Source organism: Clinocottus analis, unplaced genomic scaffold (assembly GCF_023055335.1).
Source record: "Clinocottus analis isolate CAN_PGR_092001 unplaced genomic scaffold, fCliAna1.0.p SCAF_4, whole genome shotgun sequence".
NCBI lineage: Eukaryota > Metazoa > Chordata > Actinopteri > Perciformes > Cottidae > Clinocottus > Clinocottus analis.
This window is the reverse complement of record NW_027176153.1, coordinates 5,927,171-5,946,706: the sequence shown is the minus strand read 5'-3', so window position 1 is coordinate 5,946,706 and position 19,536 is coordinate 5,927,171. Positions and strand designations below refer to the sequence as shown.

Sequence of the window (19,536 nt, the reverse complement as noted above, 5' to 3'; positions counted from 1 at the left end):
CTGTTCCGTCTGTCATTGTCTATTGTGTAAAGTGATAAGTTGAAACTATTATTATTATTAAAGTATAATGATGACATCTAGATTTTGATCACTGGACCTTCATCGGAGCAAATGTTTGATTAAACTCTTAAAATGACATTAAACAGAGCGCACCTGTGGAAGTTTAAACTGAGGGTAAATCAATGTAAAAGTCCCTCCATAGATCAGGAGCAAGTAATATTTAATATTACTGAAAAGTACCGTCAGGCACAATGAGCTGCCATCGAAATGTATTGGCTTTAAATGCAGTATGAGTGTCAGCGTTATCGCGATCTTACCGACTTTCAGTCTGGAAACAGGAGTGGAGGCCTACTAAAAATGGATTAGTGGACGCCTGCTCAAACACGTGCTTCTCCGTCTGTACCCAGTCAATATCCTTGAGAGATCAGGGGAGAAGGCCGGAGACAGAAATGGCATGAGAGAAAGATAATGGATTAATAATCAATGTGTCTAATCAATAGATGTTCTCTGTGGTTAAACAGATGCAATGCCACAAAATAAAACTGTAGTCTGTCTCTAAAACAATCCTCACACTTCTTCTTTCTAATTTACGACCTCTACCACTAAGTGAGGTGACGAATTAGAAAATGTCATGTTTGAACACTTACCCTCTTGTTTGTTAAGGTTGGAGTTGTAATGTTTGAGTTGATGTAAAACAGTAAATCAAACTAACAATCACGTGCCTTGAAAATGCTAGAATCCAACAAAACCTTCTAACCTTCTATATATTTCCATTTAATTTTAACATTTCTTTGCACAATCAACACTTGAAATGAAGAAAACATAAAAGGCCAGTTGTTGACTCTACTTGGTATGAGGTCAAGAGAGCAGCAGTCTGGATTTTTAAAGCCAACGACTACTCGAGCAGCTTGAAACCACAACTGTGGCCTCCAGACTGCATGTCTCTTCATAAGCAAGCAAGCAATTCACTTGAAGAACTGGAAAGTAGAAGTACTCCTCCTTCCTTTTTAACTACCTGATGACCTTGAGCAATAGAGGAAGAGATTATTGGTGTATTCTAAAGGAAAGGTCTTCTAACAGACATAGAAACCTTTCTAAGGGATGGATCAGTAAGAAGAAAAAGATATCTATATAAACTGTCTACAGTGCTTCAGCATGGTGTTTTAAAATTGGTAAATTGACTTGCATAGCAGCTTTCTAGTCTTCCAACCACTCAAAGGGCTTTACCACTACATGTCATCATTTACCCATTCAGACCATCGGGCTGCCATGCAAGGTGCCAACTGCCCATTAAGCCCCTCCACAATATGCATAGCCATCGGGAGGCTCTACCTCATCATGAAAAGTAAAAAACTAATATTGATAAAATAAAATAAATATGAAAAATTGATCAATAATAATGTTTTCTGTATGATTACAATAATCGCTGAATGTGCACATGTCCTGTTTAAACAGAGAGGAGACACAAAGGTGAGGCAGCAATGAGCTGTGCCTCCTCTCAGACTGAGTTGCCCACAATCGCAAGTAGTTTATGAGGAAAACTTGAATAACCGCTAGCATACAGCATACTAAAACAAAGACTTGTTCTGCTTTCTATGTCTCCTTTTACAGACAACAAACACACTTTTGGATTGTCAAATACTTACAAGGTTCCATAGTGTCTGAATTACATGGTAACCATGGGGCAGCTCTATTTTGAATTGATGTGGTAATTGCACGCATTTGCATTTGACATTTAGGAGCTGAAACAGATTGTGTGTTATTGTGATTAAGTAAATATGATTGAATTCAGTAGTATTGTTTACAGACAAAGGCCGCGTTTCCCGATTCGTTAAATTGCTCTTATGCGCTAAACGCGTCTTTGGAGCGCTCTAAGAGCGCTGTGAAAGAATGACGTGTTTCCCAGAGTCGTTCTTAGCTTAAGACGCTCTTTCACTAAGAACAAAACGTAAGATCAGTCTGACCCACTCTTAACAGCCTTCTTAGCGACAAACGCTCGCTGAAACCCATGCGTCAGGGAAAGTTATATCTGACATTCAAAGGAATACTAAAACCATGCGTAGTGATGAATGTGCGCCCACAGCTGCAGAACACTGACGCAAGAAAAATAATAGCATAAAAAGAAAAATAATGATATAAAAATAAAGAATTTGCCCTGTGTTCGTGTAGCTACATAAATAAAATGAATCATCATTACTATCACTCATTGCACACATTCGGAATCTGCATATGAGTTTACATTAGCTATAAAACATCAACAACCCTGTGGTATTCTATAGATATCAGGGAAACTGACAGGTGTAACTGAACTCGGCTGGAACCTCATCAAGAGAGGCTCACGTCTAAAGGCGTTGCTGAAGTCCACGCGTGAGAGACACCACGGCTGCAATACAGCATATTCTCGCTGCTAACCAACAGCGTCGCCGTGCGCGAAACCAGATAGTTTTCATAAATGCATATGTGTGCATCAGCACTTCTCCCCACTTAATGTGCTGTCAGACTGGGCTGTCCAGTCCAAGTACCGGCTTCCCCGTGTGGAGATCTGACGCCTCGTCACGCTAGTGTCACCACACATCCAGAGGCCAACCTGCTGCAATGTTGCCCTCAGCCTGCGTTTTTACGCAGTGGGGAGCTTCCTGGAGGTGGTGGGGGACAGCATCGGCCTCAGCAAGGTATGGGTTTCACGGAGTGTGGCATCCGTGACACCGATCCTCCTGCGCCATACCCGGACACACATCAGAATGCCCACCACACGGAATGATGTCCGCCAGGTCCACCGTGGATTTCATGCCATGGCTGAGATCCCCCGGGTGATTGGTGTCATGGATGGCACACACACGCGTGCCCGTAGCATAATTGCACTTGTGTGTGGGGACCACAGAGTGTTGTGCGTGATTTAAGCACTGATTAAGTGGTGGGTGATCGATTTGCCTGGCATCAATTGATTTAGTTTCAGCAACACGGCGGTGGACAGCTCTCACTAAGAGTGTCTTAGGAAGCTTCTTTGGCGAGATCTTAAGAAGGCAGTTAAGAACGCATCTGGGAAACACTCGTATCTTAGCGCTCCTTCTTAGCCGAACTTTCTTTCGAGCCTTCTTAAGTCCTTAAGAACGATCGAATCTGGGAAACACAGCCAGTATCTTTACTCACGAATCTATTTCCTTGCATTCAGCTGTGGTTTTAATTGTTCTTACTTCACTAATAGGGAAGTGTGAGTGTTTAGCCTGAGGCTGGGATGTCTTATGCTGATTTAAAATGTCATTAAGTTGATAATGGTTAATGTTTTATGTACTGTACAATATAACCTGTCTAAATTTTGAGTTCCCCCACGCTGTGCTCCAACACCTTATGGTTAATTTATGACATCAATAGAGGTTTCACACAGAGCGCTCCATAGCAAATTCCTTCTGGTCAACTCATTATTACTGGAGGAAATTATAATTATGCAGAATATGCCACAACAACATTTCTCATGTTGGTCATTTTAGCTCTTCTCGTAGTTTGCGTTCCGTCTGTGAGAGCTCGCACAAGCTTTCTTTGATGTCAGGAAATAGACTACTAAAGGGATGAATTATTAAACTAGTGTGCCTGAATAGACCCATGAATAAATGAACGTCCAATACCAAAATTAGCACTCAATGGTTTCTTTAAAGCCTCTTTTATTTGGGATTAATTTTTTGTTTTAATGGAAAAGAAAAAAAAAAGTGGAGGCATTAAGCTTGTGACATGATTTACATCATCCTGTATTAGTTGTGCAGATGTTTGATGATGCAGGAGCTCTGGTCAGTGATACCCGTTCTACATGAGCCCAGCAGTTTCTGTGTTCAGATATATGTTGAGCAGCAACACCATCTAGTGGAATATGCAACACAAACATAGCAAAGTCAAAAGGATTCAGCACTGATCCCTGTCAACTTAGTCTTTGATACTTTTAGTTTTCATTCCTTATAAAAGGGTACTGTTTATGCAAAGGACAGTTCAAAGTCAGCAAAATAAAAATCACATCAAGGGCCAGACATCGTGCTTCAACATGCTTTTATCCGATCTAAATAAAATAAAATGACTTTGATCGTATTATTTCAAGAATAATATAGCCTCCTCACATACAGTACAATTTGGACAAGATGCAGCCCTAAAATAGTCAAAAGTTGGCCATCATGGCATTTAGTCAATCAAACCAATGCTGGTTACGTTCTTACAAGTAGGATACAGCCATCTCATAACAACTTGTTTCGCAGGCCTGGATCTAACTCAATGGTTATGTGTGACACTTCCTGAAAAGATCTAATATAAATATATTTAAACATGTAGTTTACATATTCCATTAATTATGTAAACAAATGTATACAAATGTATTCCATACATCAGTGGTTCTCAACTGGTCTGGCTCCGGGACCCACCATCACCCTTAATGACAAGCCACGACCTAAATCGAGGAATATTTTCAACATCTCCGATGTATTTAATGAAAAGATGGTGCAGTTTAAACCTGAGATAGTATGGAGACAGTAGTGTTACATGCTGGGTGTGTGATTGTGTGTGTAGGGGTGTTGAAGGTGCATAACAAAAGAATAAGATAACTAACAAAACCTAAACTAACTCTGCGGCCCAGGTGCATAATAGTCACATGGGAATAAAAAACAATATCAGTATACTCCTTTAAAGGATTTACATTTTGGTTCCAAGCTGTTGAATCACTCGCCAAAATGTCTCCATCTGTGAGCGAGTGACGCAACGTCCCCTTGGTATTGGGCCGAACAGAAAGAATGAAAAACAAAAAAAAGAAACAAAAAAAAAACAAGGCCGGTTTGACACATATCACAGTTTTAAGTCTGCCGGAGTGCTGGTATTCTGGATTAAAATCAAGGCAGAATGTCCTAAAATCGCCAAAAAGCTCTGAAAACCTGCAAGAAACATCCAAACCATGAGTGTGAATACAGATCGCGATCAGTAGTGTTGCATGCTGGGTGTGGAAACCATGAGTGTGAATACAGATTGCAAGGAATAGTATAAAAGTCAGTCAGAGATTCCCGATTCCTGAGGTTTAAGAGTCAATTTATTGTGTTTTGTGAAGCATAGAATGTAGTCAGGCCAGCAATGTCCCTAACGGCGAGTGGGTCATGGACCCGTTTTTAAGAGGTAAAAAATATATTTATTTTTTTTTTTAAATTATTTCATTTATTTTTTTATCCTGTGGTTTTATTTCAAAGGGACTTTTATGCAGCAAAGTGTTGTTTTTTTCACCGGCTTTCCCTCCATGTTTCAGCAGTGTGTACTCCTCCCATCCATCCTTAATACACCCGACCACTGCAGCGTCATCAGAGTACTTTTGCAGATGGCATGACCCCGTATTGTACTGGAAGTCATTGCTCTACAGAGTGAACAGGAAGAGAGACAGAACAGTTCCCTGTGGGGCTCCAACATCACTGACCACCGTTTCAGACAGCACACGCCCATTCTGTGACCCAGGAGATGGTGGACGAGTCTATCCCCACCACCCGCAGCTTCTCACACAGTAGCAATGGTTGGATGGTGTTAAATGCACAACATATTATTCTCTTATAAAATGTGTGTAAGGGACTATATATGTTATTAAACAACTTGTTGCAGCTCTATAGTCTCTTGTTGGACAATGAATACATGAGTTAGGATTACGAACAATTGGGCTTTAAGATTCTTGTGTTGAGCTTTGTCTCGCAGCAAAGCTTCACATTGGGCTTTTAATAATCGTCAGAACACATGAGACACACGAGTTTTGAACTGCCTTTAAGAAGAATGAACATACAACACTCTGGTTAAAGACTGGTCTCGCTGTCCACGATTCTCTTGTTGGAGAACATCATGTGAAATAACTTCTCTCACTCGCAGACTTTGCTGACTATTGCGCCTCTCGTCCTGTCTCTCCCGTCTATCACTCAAGCCGCAATGGTGACCTGAATACGCGTTGGCCGAGTAGCATCGTGTGATGTGATTTACATGCATTTGATTGGTTAGTGTGTTTCCTGGTCCGCTGAATGAGTGCCGTATAGGCTGGAAAAGCTGCGCCGGTTAAAATATTAGCGCCCTGTCAACTTTTAATAATTCTCAACTACCAATCGGTCATAGGTCCATGGGTCCGGATACAACCGCGTTTGGGTCCGGCTCCGGACTGCGGTCCGACTGTTAGTAACCCGTGACCTAGCACCTCACAACTGTATGTGTCTATCTTCCCTGACCCCCTGTGTCACATCCTGGACATCCCAAGTGTCTCACCTCGTCATCGTGGACCAGCTCCTTCTTCACCACCTTCATGGCGTACACCTGCTTGTTCTTCTTTAGTCGGACCAGCAGGACCTTGGCGTAGCTGCCACGCCCGATCACTCGGATCAGGTCGAAGTCACCCAGCCCGAGAGCCAGGCCTTGGGACAGCTTGATACCATCGATGCCGTCCACTACTGCTTTCATGTCCTACAGGGGCAGAGGTCAGAGTTGTGGTAGTGTATCGATACATTCAAAATAAACATGACTTAATTCTGATTCTGATTCTGACTTAGTAGAATGTTTGTATGTAAAAGTTACAAACAAAGAAAAATATTTGTCTCCTTTTCCCAGATATGTGAAACGTGTATTCTTACAGACATTATGACACTTTGTGACTGGAGTCCAAAGACAAGATGATTATTTTACAAACTTTAAAATCAACAAATATGACCATGCTGACTTCCATCAAACGACAGTACAATCTCACCTCTGCATCCTCTGTTTCATCCACTGTACAGTTGTGTGGTAGAAAAGGTACTGCAGACACACAAAAAACACATGTATAATGTGACATAAGTGAATCTGCACCGGTTTAACATGCTGTCCTTCCTTTGGCCAGTAGAGTGAGGTAAAGCACACAGAATCAAGTCCAGTGATCCACCAGGAATTCCAAACTAGGTCAATCCATTGAGCATTTTATATCAGGGACCACCAGCAGACCCCCAGATCAGTCTACACAGTCTCCCTTTAATAGGATGTACCACTGTGTTCTTTGGGATCCCATCAAAGAACAGACAATGTGATTAGATAACAGTGCACAGTTACATAACTGATGATGGGGAGTGTGAAGTGAAGCTAAAGAGAACCTTTGAACCAACTATCCATTCGATAATGCACTTGTCTGATGATAACATCATGTGTTTCCTGCTCTCTACATGTAATGTACAAAGCAAACAGTGTTGTCATTGGTAATCAATGAAAATGTACAGGCTTAAAAGTGATGGCAGCTGTGTTCAGTCATGATGCTGTTTGTGTGTGGTCTTGAAGCTATCACAAGGGTTTCACTGCCAAACAACTAATTTGACAAAGAACTGACATAACACTCATGTAGATGCTCACCAAATCAGGTTAGAGGTCATAAAGTAGTCTGTATTTTAGGCCAATCTTCTCTCTGCCCGCAGATTAATCTAATGCAGGTTATTCCAAAAAAAACATTAGAATGTAAAAATGAAAGACTTAATTTACCGCAAACGATCATTCATCTGCGGATCTTGCCATGGTTGGGGGAAAATACTTAATTTTATCGTCATGTTTTTAATTAAAAAGACTTAAATGTTGCAATTTTAAAATCTGTTAGTGAATCCCTTTGTTGAAGCAACATTAACAGCACAAAATAGACTATAAAAAATTGTATTTTCCCCCAACCATAGAAAGAGCCGCAGATGAATGATCATTTGCAGTAAGTTAATACAGTCTTTAATTTTTACATTTTAATTGTGGCATTAGCCACCCAAGCCCCAGGCTAACTCTGGACTAAGAGCCATGTTTCCAAGGTAACATTCAGTGAGACCTGTTGACAGTTTGCACCAAATGACAAAAGACAACAAAAACATGGCTCATAATTTGTGGCTTGTTCAAAATATTGTGGGGCGGATGATGAGAAGTGAGTTTTTAGAGAGCACAGTGACATTCAGCAGTCCAGTTATGTCTGAGTCCCGTTATGTTAAAGGGAAACTGAAGTTTTTAATCAAGTCAATAATGATGACAAATATTTCTGAAATTATACCAGTATACAAGCAACAGAGCTTGTTTCTGCGTTGACAAGTTCAAATTGTTTTCATAAGTGTCAATCAACATTATTGAACCCTACAGAGAAATAAAAAACTTTTCTTTCTCTTTTGCTTGATCAAGTTTGTTTGTTATTTTGTCTGACCAAATCTCACTCAAGTGTGAGTCACGTTCTGAAATTTTATGACTTGTTGTTAGAAGACAACCGGGAAAACATAAGTGAGAGTTGGAGAAAGGAGTACAAGGCCCTTTTTTTGTACGGGGTTCAACAAAGTCGATCAAATGTCCTATTATCCATCTTAAATAACCGACATGATTGACATCCGGCTTACTCGGTTTTTCAAAGGTGGATCCGCCCTGAAACAGTCTCGTTCATTCTAACCAGTCGTCACTCCTCAGGATAATTGCGCGTGCACGCTCCTCTTCAGAAGGGAGAAAAGTCGAATGCGAAATGTATGATGTTCTTTAGCTACAATGGAAAATAAGATCAGAGAAACAGCATCGCTTTTCTTCACTGACAAACCGGAGATGATCATGATGGTATTTTCTGTCGCTTTGTCATAAAGTTCTTGAAATTTACAAACTGTATCTTTTATATGATGAATTTTAGCCCATAATGATGGCACATTCAAAACATAGCGAATATTCGCAACACTTCCTGTTGTGAATGCAGCTTAATGCCACCTCCACTAGGGAGTCACATACGCATTGCAAAATATTAGTCAAGTAAATGTATCAGTGTTGAGAAAATGTATCGACTAATTTTAAGTGCCTCATCACCCAAATCAATCAGATTATATGTATTTAAATGTACCTGCTGGCAGTAGTCTACAAATTAATATATGAGGATATATGTACTGTTTGCACGTATCATGTACTATATATGTGTATATCCATGTATGTGTAGATAACCATCCAACTAGGAGTTTGAATATGGGCGGATCAGTGTATTATTCATAGTCAGAATTCAATCAATTGAAGCAGTGAAAATAAATTGTGTGTGATTCTCTGAATTCTTCTTATTATGAGTCCACCGTAATCATGTTCTACGATAATGATATGTATGGTGTACTAATAACACTGTCATATGATTATGAGTGCTTCCAACACATTCATAATCTTCCTGTGATCCAGTCTGCATATAGTATGTATTATGTGAGATGGACAACGTTCGGTTGCGCCATGTGGTCTTCAATGTACGGCTCCAGAATGTCTCGGAAATAAATAAGTCCTTGACTGCAGAATCGATAGCGCTCCTATGAAACGTCTGAAGATATGAGGCAAATATTGAGCTTGTATATTTTATTTAAAATAAGGCTTGTCAAAAAGAGAAGAAGGTCTTACTTCCATCTATGTCCTTTTGTGGAACGTCCACTTCATCACTCTTGGCGTCTGAAGAGGGTTCCTGTGATGGCATGACTGGATCCTAAACAAAGAAATTCAAAATGCCAGCTAAATATACCCCGACACATTTCCCTAAAAACCCATTGGCACATCTTATGTTCGTGAGGAAAAGTCTGCATTTAGAAAGATGCTTTAGTACAGACATGCTGTTACTCCCAGGTACTAGTGATAATGTGGGGTTTCACTGAAAAAGAAAAAATAAATAATGTAATTTTATCATGCCTCATAGTCACTTATTTGACACTGAAGATCTCAGGTTAATGCAGTGATGACTAGAGGGGACACTCACTGCTGACAGGGGACAGTTAGCCCAATGCTCTATTGACTCTAGTCAGAATTTTGGGTCTTTGTGTTGGTCAGGCGCTTCTTTTGTGATCAAATTTTGATTATATGGAACACACAGGTTTTCTGTTACTAAACTTGATGTCTTGTTTCAATAGACGAGCAGCAGGAAGACAAATGGGGAGTTTGCGAAGGAAATTGTATCTGTGTTGTGCTTGAATGCATTAATTTATCTTCCATGCATACGATTGTGCATACGATTGTGTGCCTACAGCAATCTTACAAATCCATTAAAGGGGCAATGTGTAAGATCTGGCCAGAATTTCAATTACAAATGTTGATATTATTAAGAGAACGTGCAGAGGTCACAGTGTTGTCATTACATCAACGTGTTACATGAGAGAACGAAGAAGTAGAGTTGCCCCGAGGCCTTGTCACTAATATATCCATTGGGCTATTTTCATAGCTTGTTTTAGAGCTGAGCAGTACGCTAACTGAAGGTCCATCTCCTGGAGCTGCTGCACGCTCTCCTCCCTATGTAGTAGACCCCTGTTGGCATGGGAGGATACAAAAATGAGAGTCGTTTGTCGATCCTGGAATTAATCCAATGAACCACCTATTAAAGCGTATGCAGACTGTCGAGCTACCGGTTAAGGTCACGACAAACAAACAGATGCGTATACTAATTACTGATCATTGATGATCCTTATTATTGTTTAAATCAACGCAACTGGTCTACAAGGCTCTAGACTCATTTTATTTTGCCACCATCCTAAAAATCATTTTAACTGCACTAAAGTCTGTAAATCATCAACAATAACATTTCGAATAACAATTCGAAATGTTATTCTTTTACTTCACTGAGAGTGTTCTCCATAGAAACACAAAATTTTGATGGTACGGAAATAAAAGAACAACTCTTGTCATTAGTAGTTTTAATGACTCTTAGTTTGAGCTTAGAGCTACTGTTAGTGAGTTAAACAGTTCATAATTCATCTATAATATACATTTTATATTTATGTAAAAAAATCTACTACTGTAATTCCTCTTTCTTGATCACAGAAAGTGAAATAAATGCATTTCTCTCGTTAAAGCCTAAGGACAGTTATAGACCAACTTTCTGTTTCAACGCGGACCGAGTGAGCTTGCTTTAGTTGTGCAATAAAGGATATTGTTAGCACTTTGGAGGCAGCATAAGTACACGTGTTTCACTTGTGCTAATGTCACATAAAACTCTCCTGATAAGGGAAAGTAATCTTCATCATCAGAGTTTGCTGAGAGACTGTCGATGACGTCGGGACTATGGAGGACAGAAAATGGCTTAAGTATAAATAAATAAATGCATGAATAAAGACAGGAATAAATAAATAAATGTAAAAAAATAAATAATTAAAGGAATAAATAAATAAATGCTTAAATACATGTATAGATAAATAAATACAGGGATATATAAATATAAGTGTTCTACATTTCTGTATTTCTTCATTTATTCACGTCTGTATTTATGTGTCCACACATATTTCCTCATTTCTTTATTTAAGCATTTATTTATTTATACATTTATTTAAGCATTTGGATATTCCTCTGTACTTATTTATACATGTATTGATTTATTCTTGTATTTATTCATGCATTTTTTTTTATTTATACTTTAGTCATTTTCTGTTCTCCATACAGGACAGGATGACACACTCACCATAAGCCTTTGGCAGGTCTGAGGGATGAGTCTGTGACAGCGCTTATGGACCAGCAGTTTGCAGTTGATACACTTGTAGCCCTGCCTGCCCAGCCCCCATATTCTTTCTGCACAGTGGCCGCAGCAGGCTTTCTGTAAGACACACACAGGACAGCACACATCGACGGGTTAGACTTTGACTATCACACAGTACTGATACAGTAACTATTGATTTATCATCAAGGGTTAACAGTAACCACTGACAAATGTATGAGTGTGATGGACATACAAAGACAGGCAACAGGTAAATCAGACACCCAAGATAGTTCTATCACCATTCTCGATGAGGTCAGACGTTATTACACCTTTTAACTTGCTTTCTTATATTGTTTTAACACAGGTTTTATTTTAGTTCTGATTGTTTGTATTGCCTTTGTTTTTTAATATGTTTTTAGTTTGTGTCTTTTGTCTTTTTATGTTTTGTATGAACATTGTTTATATCTATCTATATATATATATATATATATATATATATATATATATATATATATATATATATATATATATATATATATATATATATATATATATACACACACACACATATATATATATACATACATATATATACATATACATATATATAGATATACATATATATATACACATATACATATATATAATAATAATAAGTATTATTATTAATAATAATAATAATAATAATACAAATGCATTTTATTTATATAGTGCTTTTCTAAGTACTCAAAGTCCCTTTACATAACAATTAACATATCCTAAAAGATAAACAATAAAACAAATATAATAAAACAAATAAAAAATAAATAAAAGCAGTAAAAGAGCACACAGTCATACATTAAAAGCAATTCTAAAGAGGTGAGTTTTGATTTGTGACTTGAATGTGGGGAGGTCAAAGCAGTCACGGATGAGTTTGGGGAGCGAGTTCCAGAGGGAGGGGGCAGCTACAGACAAGGCTGTGTCACCCCATGTTCGGTGCTTGATCCTATTGGGGATGGACAGGAGGTTGGCATCAGAGATGCGGAGCTGACGGGATGGAGTGTGGTGGTTGAGCAGGTCGGTGAGGTAGGAGGGGGCCTGATTGTGATTTAACTATGAGTATAGCTTTTTAGGAAACCTACAATGAGGAACTTACAGACCTGTAAAATCAAGAAAAACAACATAAGTTTCATATCACGGTTGAGCCAATTTGGATTGTGTTGTTGCGTAAAGTCAACTGTACAAGCTCCTCTTCACCATTTACACCTCAGACTTTACATAACTCTACCAACTACCACCTGCAATCGTCGGTCTCATCTTTACTGATGATGACAGGTATTACAGAGAACTGAACTAGGACTTTTTAAGATAATGCCAGCAGAACCGCCGCCAGATAAACTCCAGCAAGACCAAAGAGCTGGTGGTGGATTTCCGCCGGGGTAAATGCTCTTCTCCGGTACCGGTGAGCATACAGGAACTAGACGTTGCGATTGTGAAGTCTTATAAGTACCTGAGTGTTAACTTGAGCAAAAAACTGGAATGGTCTGACCCCACACAAGCACTTTAAAAAAAGGGACAGAGCAGACTCTTTCTGCGAAGAAGACTGAGGTCTTTTGGGGTGCATGGAGCACTCCTGGAGACCTTCTTTGACTCTGTGGTGGCATTAGCCATCTTTTATGGAGTGTCTTCTGGAACAGCAGCATCTCAGGAGCTGACATGAGGAGACTGAACAAGCTGGTGAGGAAGTGGTGTCCCTTTAGATACTGTGGAGGTGGTGGGGCACAGGAGGATGATGACTAAGCTCTCATCCCTGATGAACCACGCCTTTCACCCCATGCAGGACACTCTGCTACACAACTCTTTGAGCTACCGGCTGATTCATCCCCGGTGTCCTTTCTCCTCGCTGTTGTCAGGCTGCACAATGAGCTAAGCCCCCAGTAGGCCACGAACCACTTAAACACTTGTGAACACTTTAATTTAATGCATCACCTAGTCCAATACTTTTATACACATTTTTACTTTTTGTGCAATACTTTTATACACATTTTTACTTATTGTGCAATACTTTTATACACACTTAATTTATTTTTTATTCCGTCTGTATATTTATTATTCTTCTGTTTAATTTTTGTAATTTTGTTTTATTAATGTTCTACCGTTTATTTATATTACTTCATCTTTATCTTTACTTAGCGTGAGCAAGGCTGCTGTAATCCTATGATTTCCCCACTGAGGAATTAATAAAGGATTATCTTATTTTATCTTATCTTACACTCAACCGAAAATATGCACGCTCATGTTTACATTAAAGTATTCATGACTTTGTAGTGCCCAGCTCCATCTTTTATACACACACACCGTTATTTTCCTATAGACATTATATTATTATGTCTGGGTTCAGACATCCACTGTAAAGCTGAAGCTTCACTCTGTTACGTAGCATGGTCTCTTTGATTGTCTCTCTGTCTGTGGTTAGTTTTTTAGCTTGTCTCTTTCGGTGCATATTTGTTCCAATGGATGTCCAGTGTCTATGGACATCAATACATCTGTCCCCAAAATGTCTTCTGGGAGACCGAACACACGTATGTATGCTTTGTTGTAGCAACAACATTCATTGACAGGTAGTGTAAGAAGTGGTTTGCACGATTGGCGGAGCGCTCTACGGCGCGTTCTGCTAATTAGGCGGAGTGCTAACGGGAGCACGCAGTGCTAGCTGCGTGGCTAGCTCGCGACACCGTCGTGGCCGGCCTTCAGGGAGGACATCCAACTCAAAACTAGAGGCGTGTACATTAGGCGTCTGTAAGTAGTACGGCTGTTAGAGGTAGGCAGAGTGTCCCAGCAATACGCTGCCGAGACCACACTAGACTAGTGCTAGTGAAGAGAGCATTCACTACGCCTAGTCAGCCTGTGCCCGGCTGTCACCAGGCGACCGGTTTCCCGCTTGCTGGAGCTTACTGGTAGGAAACCAAGAGACGCAGTGACTGGACTAGTAAAGAGAGTGCTTTCGCTCCCCTCTCCTAGACAGACTGTGCCTGACCTGCTGCCACAGGACCGATCTCCCACTAGCTTGAGTGCTCTCGTTGAAGCTACTGGTGGAGCATCGGTTAGAGGTCATGTTCAACCTCGCTGGCTGTGGGACCTGTATGGCTCCCCTCCAGCCTGAAGACGGCTATGACCTCTGCCCCTCTTGTCTCGGCCTGGAGCACCTGAGGGAGGATCTCTCAGAGGACTCGTGCATGAACTGCGGCATCATGCCGTACGCAGTAAGGGCCGCCAGATTGGCCGAGGTAGAACGCCTGATGGGCGAGGGTGACCTCCCACCGTCAGGTCAGCCGGATCCAGCCCAATCAGTCAAAGACAAACGCCGGCTCGCGAGGGCCGCTGGGGCAACTGCCCCCAAGAGAGCTAGACCCAGCAGGCTGGCTTCTAAGGTGGATCGGCTGACAGCTGAGCTTGCTCAGGTGAAGTCTCTTCTCCTGACTCTTCATCCCGGCACAGGGGGCACTGAGGCAGCGGCTCCAGCCCCGGCTGAGCCGGTCCCAGAGGAGGACATTGTCTCACTGGATGCATCCACCAATTTCTTCACCGAGTACAGTGGCGGGTGGCATTCCCATTCTTCCAGGCCCGGTTCCCATTCCTCAGCCTAGACCCATTCGGAGGGGCCAGTTGACGACTCCATGGGGTCAGTCATGGCACGTCTACAGCTGGACATACAGCAGCCAGAAGCCGCACCTACGAGTGCGTTCTTCAGGCGTGTTCCCGCCCCTGCCACCTTTTCTGTTCCTCCCTCCGAGGAATATCTAAGGAAGCTACATACTTATTGGAGGGACCCTAGGGCACACTCCGGGCTTTCTTCAGAGGGCCGAATCTTGGCGTCCACGCAGGAGTCGGCAGGGTGTGGACTTGAGCGCATGGTCCCTGTTGAGCCCAATATTGTGTCCCTCATAGTCTCCCCGGAGGAGATCCTGAGGCCGGACGCCAGGTGTCCTCAAGTCCAATTTCGGCTCACTGACGACCTGCTCTCCCAGGCTCACAACACGGGAGCATGCATGGGCCGTATTGGTAATTCCCTCTCGCATCTTATGCTTGCCCTCTCAGTTTTCCTGCAGCAGACTAAATCCGATGCTACCGTCACCAGCCTTAGTGATGAGTTACTGCAGGCTTTTGCACTGATGTCGAAGGAACTCGGGTGCATAATGTCAACCCTGGTTCAGACCCGCCGCCAGGTTTCGGCTGGCGCTGTCACCCCTGTCAGAGGCACGTAGGCGGACTCTCCGCGCCGTCCCGGTCAAACCCAGAGAGCTTTTCGGCTCAGCCGCTCTGCAGGCGTGCAGCAAACTGTGCAGGCTGTTCAGATCAGGCAGCAGTTTTCTGGCCTTCGCAGGGACACGCCTGCACCCCACAGACCCCGGGGGCCCATGTCGGCCCCCTGGGGCAATCGGCAGCCCCCTGCTTACCCTAGCAGCCGCCAGCGGCCTCAGCGCCACACTAGGAGGCCGGTCTACGTCCAACACAACCCTACCAATGTACCCCCCCCAGCGAGCACCAAATAGGGAAAGTAACAGCCCCCCCCCCCCTCCCTCCCTCTCCCATCAGAGCTTCCAGGGGCGGAGAGCTAGGGACTGAGGTCCCCGAGTCGGCCGTCGATTATTTCTCCCAGAAGCACATCAGCTACTGGGCAGCTCACGCTCCAGACCCCTCGGTGGTTTCCACCCTAACCCAGGGGTACAAGCTTCAATTCCGACGCCGGCCCCCAACCTTCAGCCAGGTCAAGGTGACCACCATCACCGACCCGGAAAAATCCATAGCCCTGAACCAGGAGTTAGCCGTGCTCCTGACCAAGGGTGCTATCGAGGTGGTAGACCCCTGGTCACAGCTCGGTGGGTTCTACTCAACCTACTTTCTTGTGAAGAAGAGGAACGGCGGACTGCGCCCAGTCCCAGATCTGAGGGGCTTAAACAGGTTCCTGAAGGTCTCATTTCACAAGCTGAGCACAGCAGACGTCCTTCGTGTCGTCTCTGCGGGAGACTGGTTCATGTCTGTCGACTTGAAGGATTTCCATGTTGCCACTGTGCCTCATCACAGACGGTTCCTTCGTTTTGCCTTCCAAGGCCGTCAATTTCAGTTCATGTTTCTTCCATTCGGACTCTCCCTATCCCCACGAGTGTTCACGAGGTGTGTCGCCGCTGCCCTTCTCCCCTTGCAATCGCGGGGCATGAAGATACTGCCCTATCTGGATGATTGGCTGATCTGTGCGCCATCCCGGGTTCAGGCTGCACAGGACACAGCGCGCCTTCTTTCTCAAGTGCCCTTGTGGGGCCTCAGGGTAAACATGGAGAAAAGCTCTTTGACCCCTTCTCAGAGCATAACCTTCATCGGTCTAGCTCTGGACGCGGCCACTGTGAGAGCCTGTCCATCGCCCCAGCGCGTGGCTTCGGCAGAGCAGAGGTAGATATCTTTGCCTCAGAGATATTGACCCACTGCCCCCACTGGTTCTCCTTGATGGAGAAGACCAGTCCCCTAGTTCAGGATGCCCTGGCTCACATGTGGCCACAGGGCCTTCTTTACGCTCTCCCCCATATCCCCTGATATGGCCCACGCTCCTCAGGGTTCTTCAGCAGGGCCACAAGCTGGTGCTGGTAGCTCCCTTTTGGCCCGGCAGGACTTGGTTTCCTCTGCGACACAGACTCTGCTGCGGGACGCAATGGCGCCTCCCCGACAGAAGGAATCTGCTATCGTAGGTCGGGGGTCGGATCTGGCATCCCGACCCCAGCCGCCTTCAACTATGGGCATGGCCATTGCAGGGCCCGACTAGTTGCTGAGCAGCTGCACAGAACCAGTTAGGAGGACGATCCTCAATGCCAGGGCGCCATCTACCCGTCTACAATACGAGTGCAGATGGAGGCTGTTTTCCGACTGGTGTGGAGTCCACAACAAAGACCCAGTACAGTGCCTCGTGTCAACCATACTGGAATTTCTGCAGGGGGCCGGTCTCCCTCTACCCTGAGGGTCTATGTAGCTGCTATTTCGTGGAAGCATGCAAAGGTCGACAATGACACCATAGGGAGCCACAAGCTGGTGTCTGTCTTCTTGAAGGGGGCTCAGCGACTGCGACCCCCGAACACCCCAAGGGCTCTCCCATGGGACTTGTCCTTGGTACTGGACACCCTATGGTCTCCTCCCTTTGAGCCCTTGACAGACGCAGAGCTGCGATGGCTGTCGGTAAAGACAGTCTTTCTCCTTGCCATTACTTCGGCAAAGCGAGTAGGCGAGCTACACGCCCTGTCGGTGAGCGAATCCTGTCTGAGGTGGAACTCAGATGGCTCGGGTGTTACACTATGGCCTAATGCAGCATTTCTTCCGAAGGTACTGACACGCTCGTACCTAAACCAGCCTATCCAGCTAGCACAGTTTGACCCCCCAGTGCCTGAGGAAAGGTCAAGGCTACTGTGCCCGGTGCGGGCCCTCAGAGTCTATGTCAGGGCATCAGCAGGCATACGACAGTCGGAGCAGCTTTTTGTCTGCTATGGAGGACCTAGGAAAGGCTATGCCCTTTCCAAACAGCACTTGTCCCACTGGTTAGTGGAGGCCATCGCACAGGCTTACAGAGCAAACAGCAGTGTCTCGCCACCTGGAGTAAGGGGCCATTCCACCAGGAGTGTCTCCACGTCATAGCAACCATGAGGAGTGTGCCTGTGGAGGATATATGTGCTGCAGCCTCATGGGCATCACCAAGCACATACACCAGGTACTACAGGGTTAACGTTGCCACCCCTCACCCTCTGGGTGTGGTCTTTCTGCAAGATCCCTCTGCCTGAGTCCGACGACATGGGTCCCTTGACTTTCCTCGTGACTTTGTTGATATGAGTCAAACCAGTGTGAAACACTGCCTCTGACGGTCAGTAAGGATGAACTAGAACAAAAGTTCTACGAATGAAATAGAACCGAAAGTTACAAAGGTAACTACGGTTCTATGAATCCTGGATGACCGCCAGAGTTCTTAATCACTCGGAAACTCGTGGTTCGCGAGAAGATTCCGCAGGACTGATCTCAAGATGACACCGGAAGTTATACCCGGCTTGGGGTCATCCGAGGTCACACGTGACTCTGTTGTTCTAAATACTCGACCTGCGCAAGCACAAGATGGAATGTATCCAGTGTGAAACATTGCCTCTGGTGGTCATCCAGGATGCCTTAACCTCTATATAGAGGTTAAGGCATACATTTATGAAGTAATCACACACTTTTGTCCAGTTCCTTTTCATTCCACAGCACACACAACTAACTGCCTTTTACATCATCATCCAGTTTCAATACTTTTCTATCCTTGGCTTCTTTTCTGGTGTTTTTAAAAACAAATGTATCATAGTTCTATAAGCATAGACAAGGCCTTGTAAACAAGACTGGGTTGGATTTACAAAAGTATTGTGCAGCTTTTCCGGGCGCTACAGTTGTACAAATGGCTGTGTGATATTTCCAAATGAGCCTCATTGCAAACACAGTCCAACTTACAAAGGTCAGCAAATAAAAATATTGTATGAAAAAAAAAGTTTATTCCTTTCCAAAATCCTGGCATTACATTTTGCCCATTCTTCAGCAGGTTTGGATGGAGGTTTGTCTGCATCACATCTGACAAAGAAAACTCATCAGCACACACTGACCGATCTACAGTGAAATCCGACCTGCAGGATTCAACAAAAATAAAAATCAACCATGTTTAGCCCACAACAGCTCCCATAGAATCAAAGACAGGACAAGTGCATGGCAGAGCCCTGTCTTTGATTTCAATGTATTTGACTGTCAATCAATAAAAGCAGTGGGACTCTGCACTTCCAAAGTAACACATCAAACATCATCTGCGCAGGCTTCATTCTAGCTGCTGGGTAGTGAAGTTGAACAGTTTCCCCAAACTTCAATTATGTTATTCCTGTTTATTCTGGCTGAGTTTGTTGGATGTCTTTAATATGTGGTCTTTTTTATTGCAAACCCCGGCCCTCGGCTGAAATATACATGAGTGCATTACAGTCAAGTCCGCCATGCACTTATCACAACTAGATTCAAAAATTCAAAATTCAAGACATTATTATTGTTATTCTATACAATGAAAAGCTTATTTTGCTCGGTCCTCCTAA

At 43.3% G+C, this 19,536-nt stretch overlaps 1 protein-coding gene across 4 annotated transcripts in view; it reads right to left on the bottom strand.

The window, feature by feature from the left end:
- The window catches only part of prkcz (protein kinase C, zeta), a 150,769-nt gene that overhangs the window by 58,907 nt on the left and 72,326 nt on the right, over positions 1–19,536 (bottom strand). For 2 of the 4 annotated variants that reach the window (XM_068596888.1, XM_068596889.1), the window contains 5 exons: positions 11,411–11,542; positions 9,373–9,454; positions 6,728–6,777; positions 6,253–6,447; positions 318–415 (listed from right to left, as the gene is read on the bottom strand). In XM_068596888.1, coding sequence (XP_068452989.1) covers positions 318–415; positions 6,253–6,447; positions 6,728–6,777; positions 9,373–9,454; positions 11,411–11,542 — 557 coding nt within the window. Of the gene's footprint in view, positions 1–317; positions 416–6,252; positions 6,448–6,727; positions 6,778–8,360; positions 8,400–9,372; positions 9,455–10,097; positions 10,237–11,410; positions 11,543–19,536 lie in introns of those variants that run through there. The other 2 variants (XM_068596890.1, XM_068596891.1) reach the window with 2 other exon arrangements.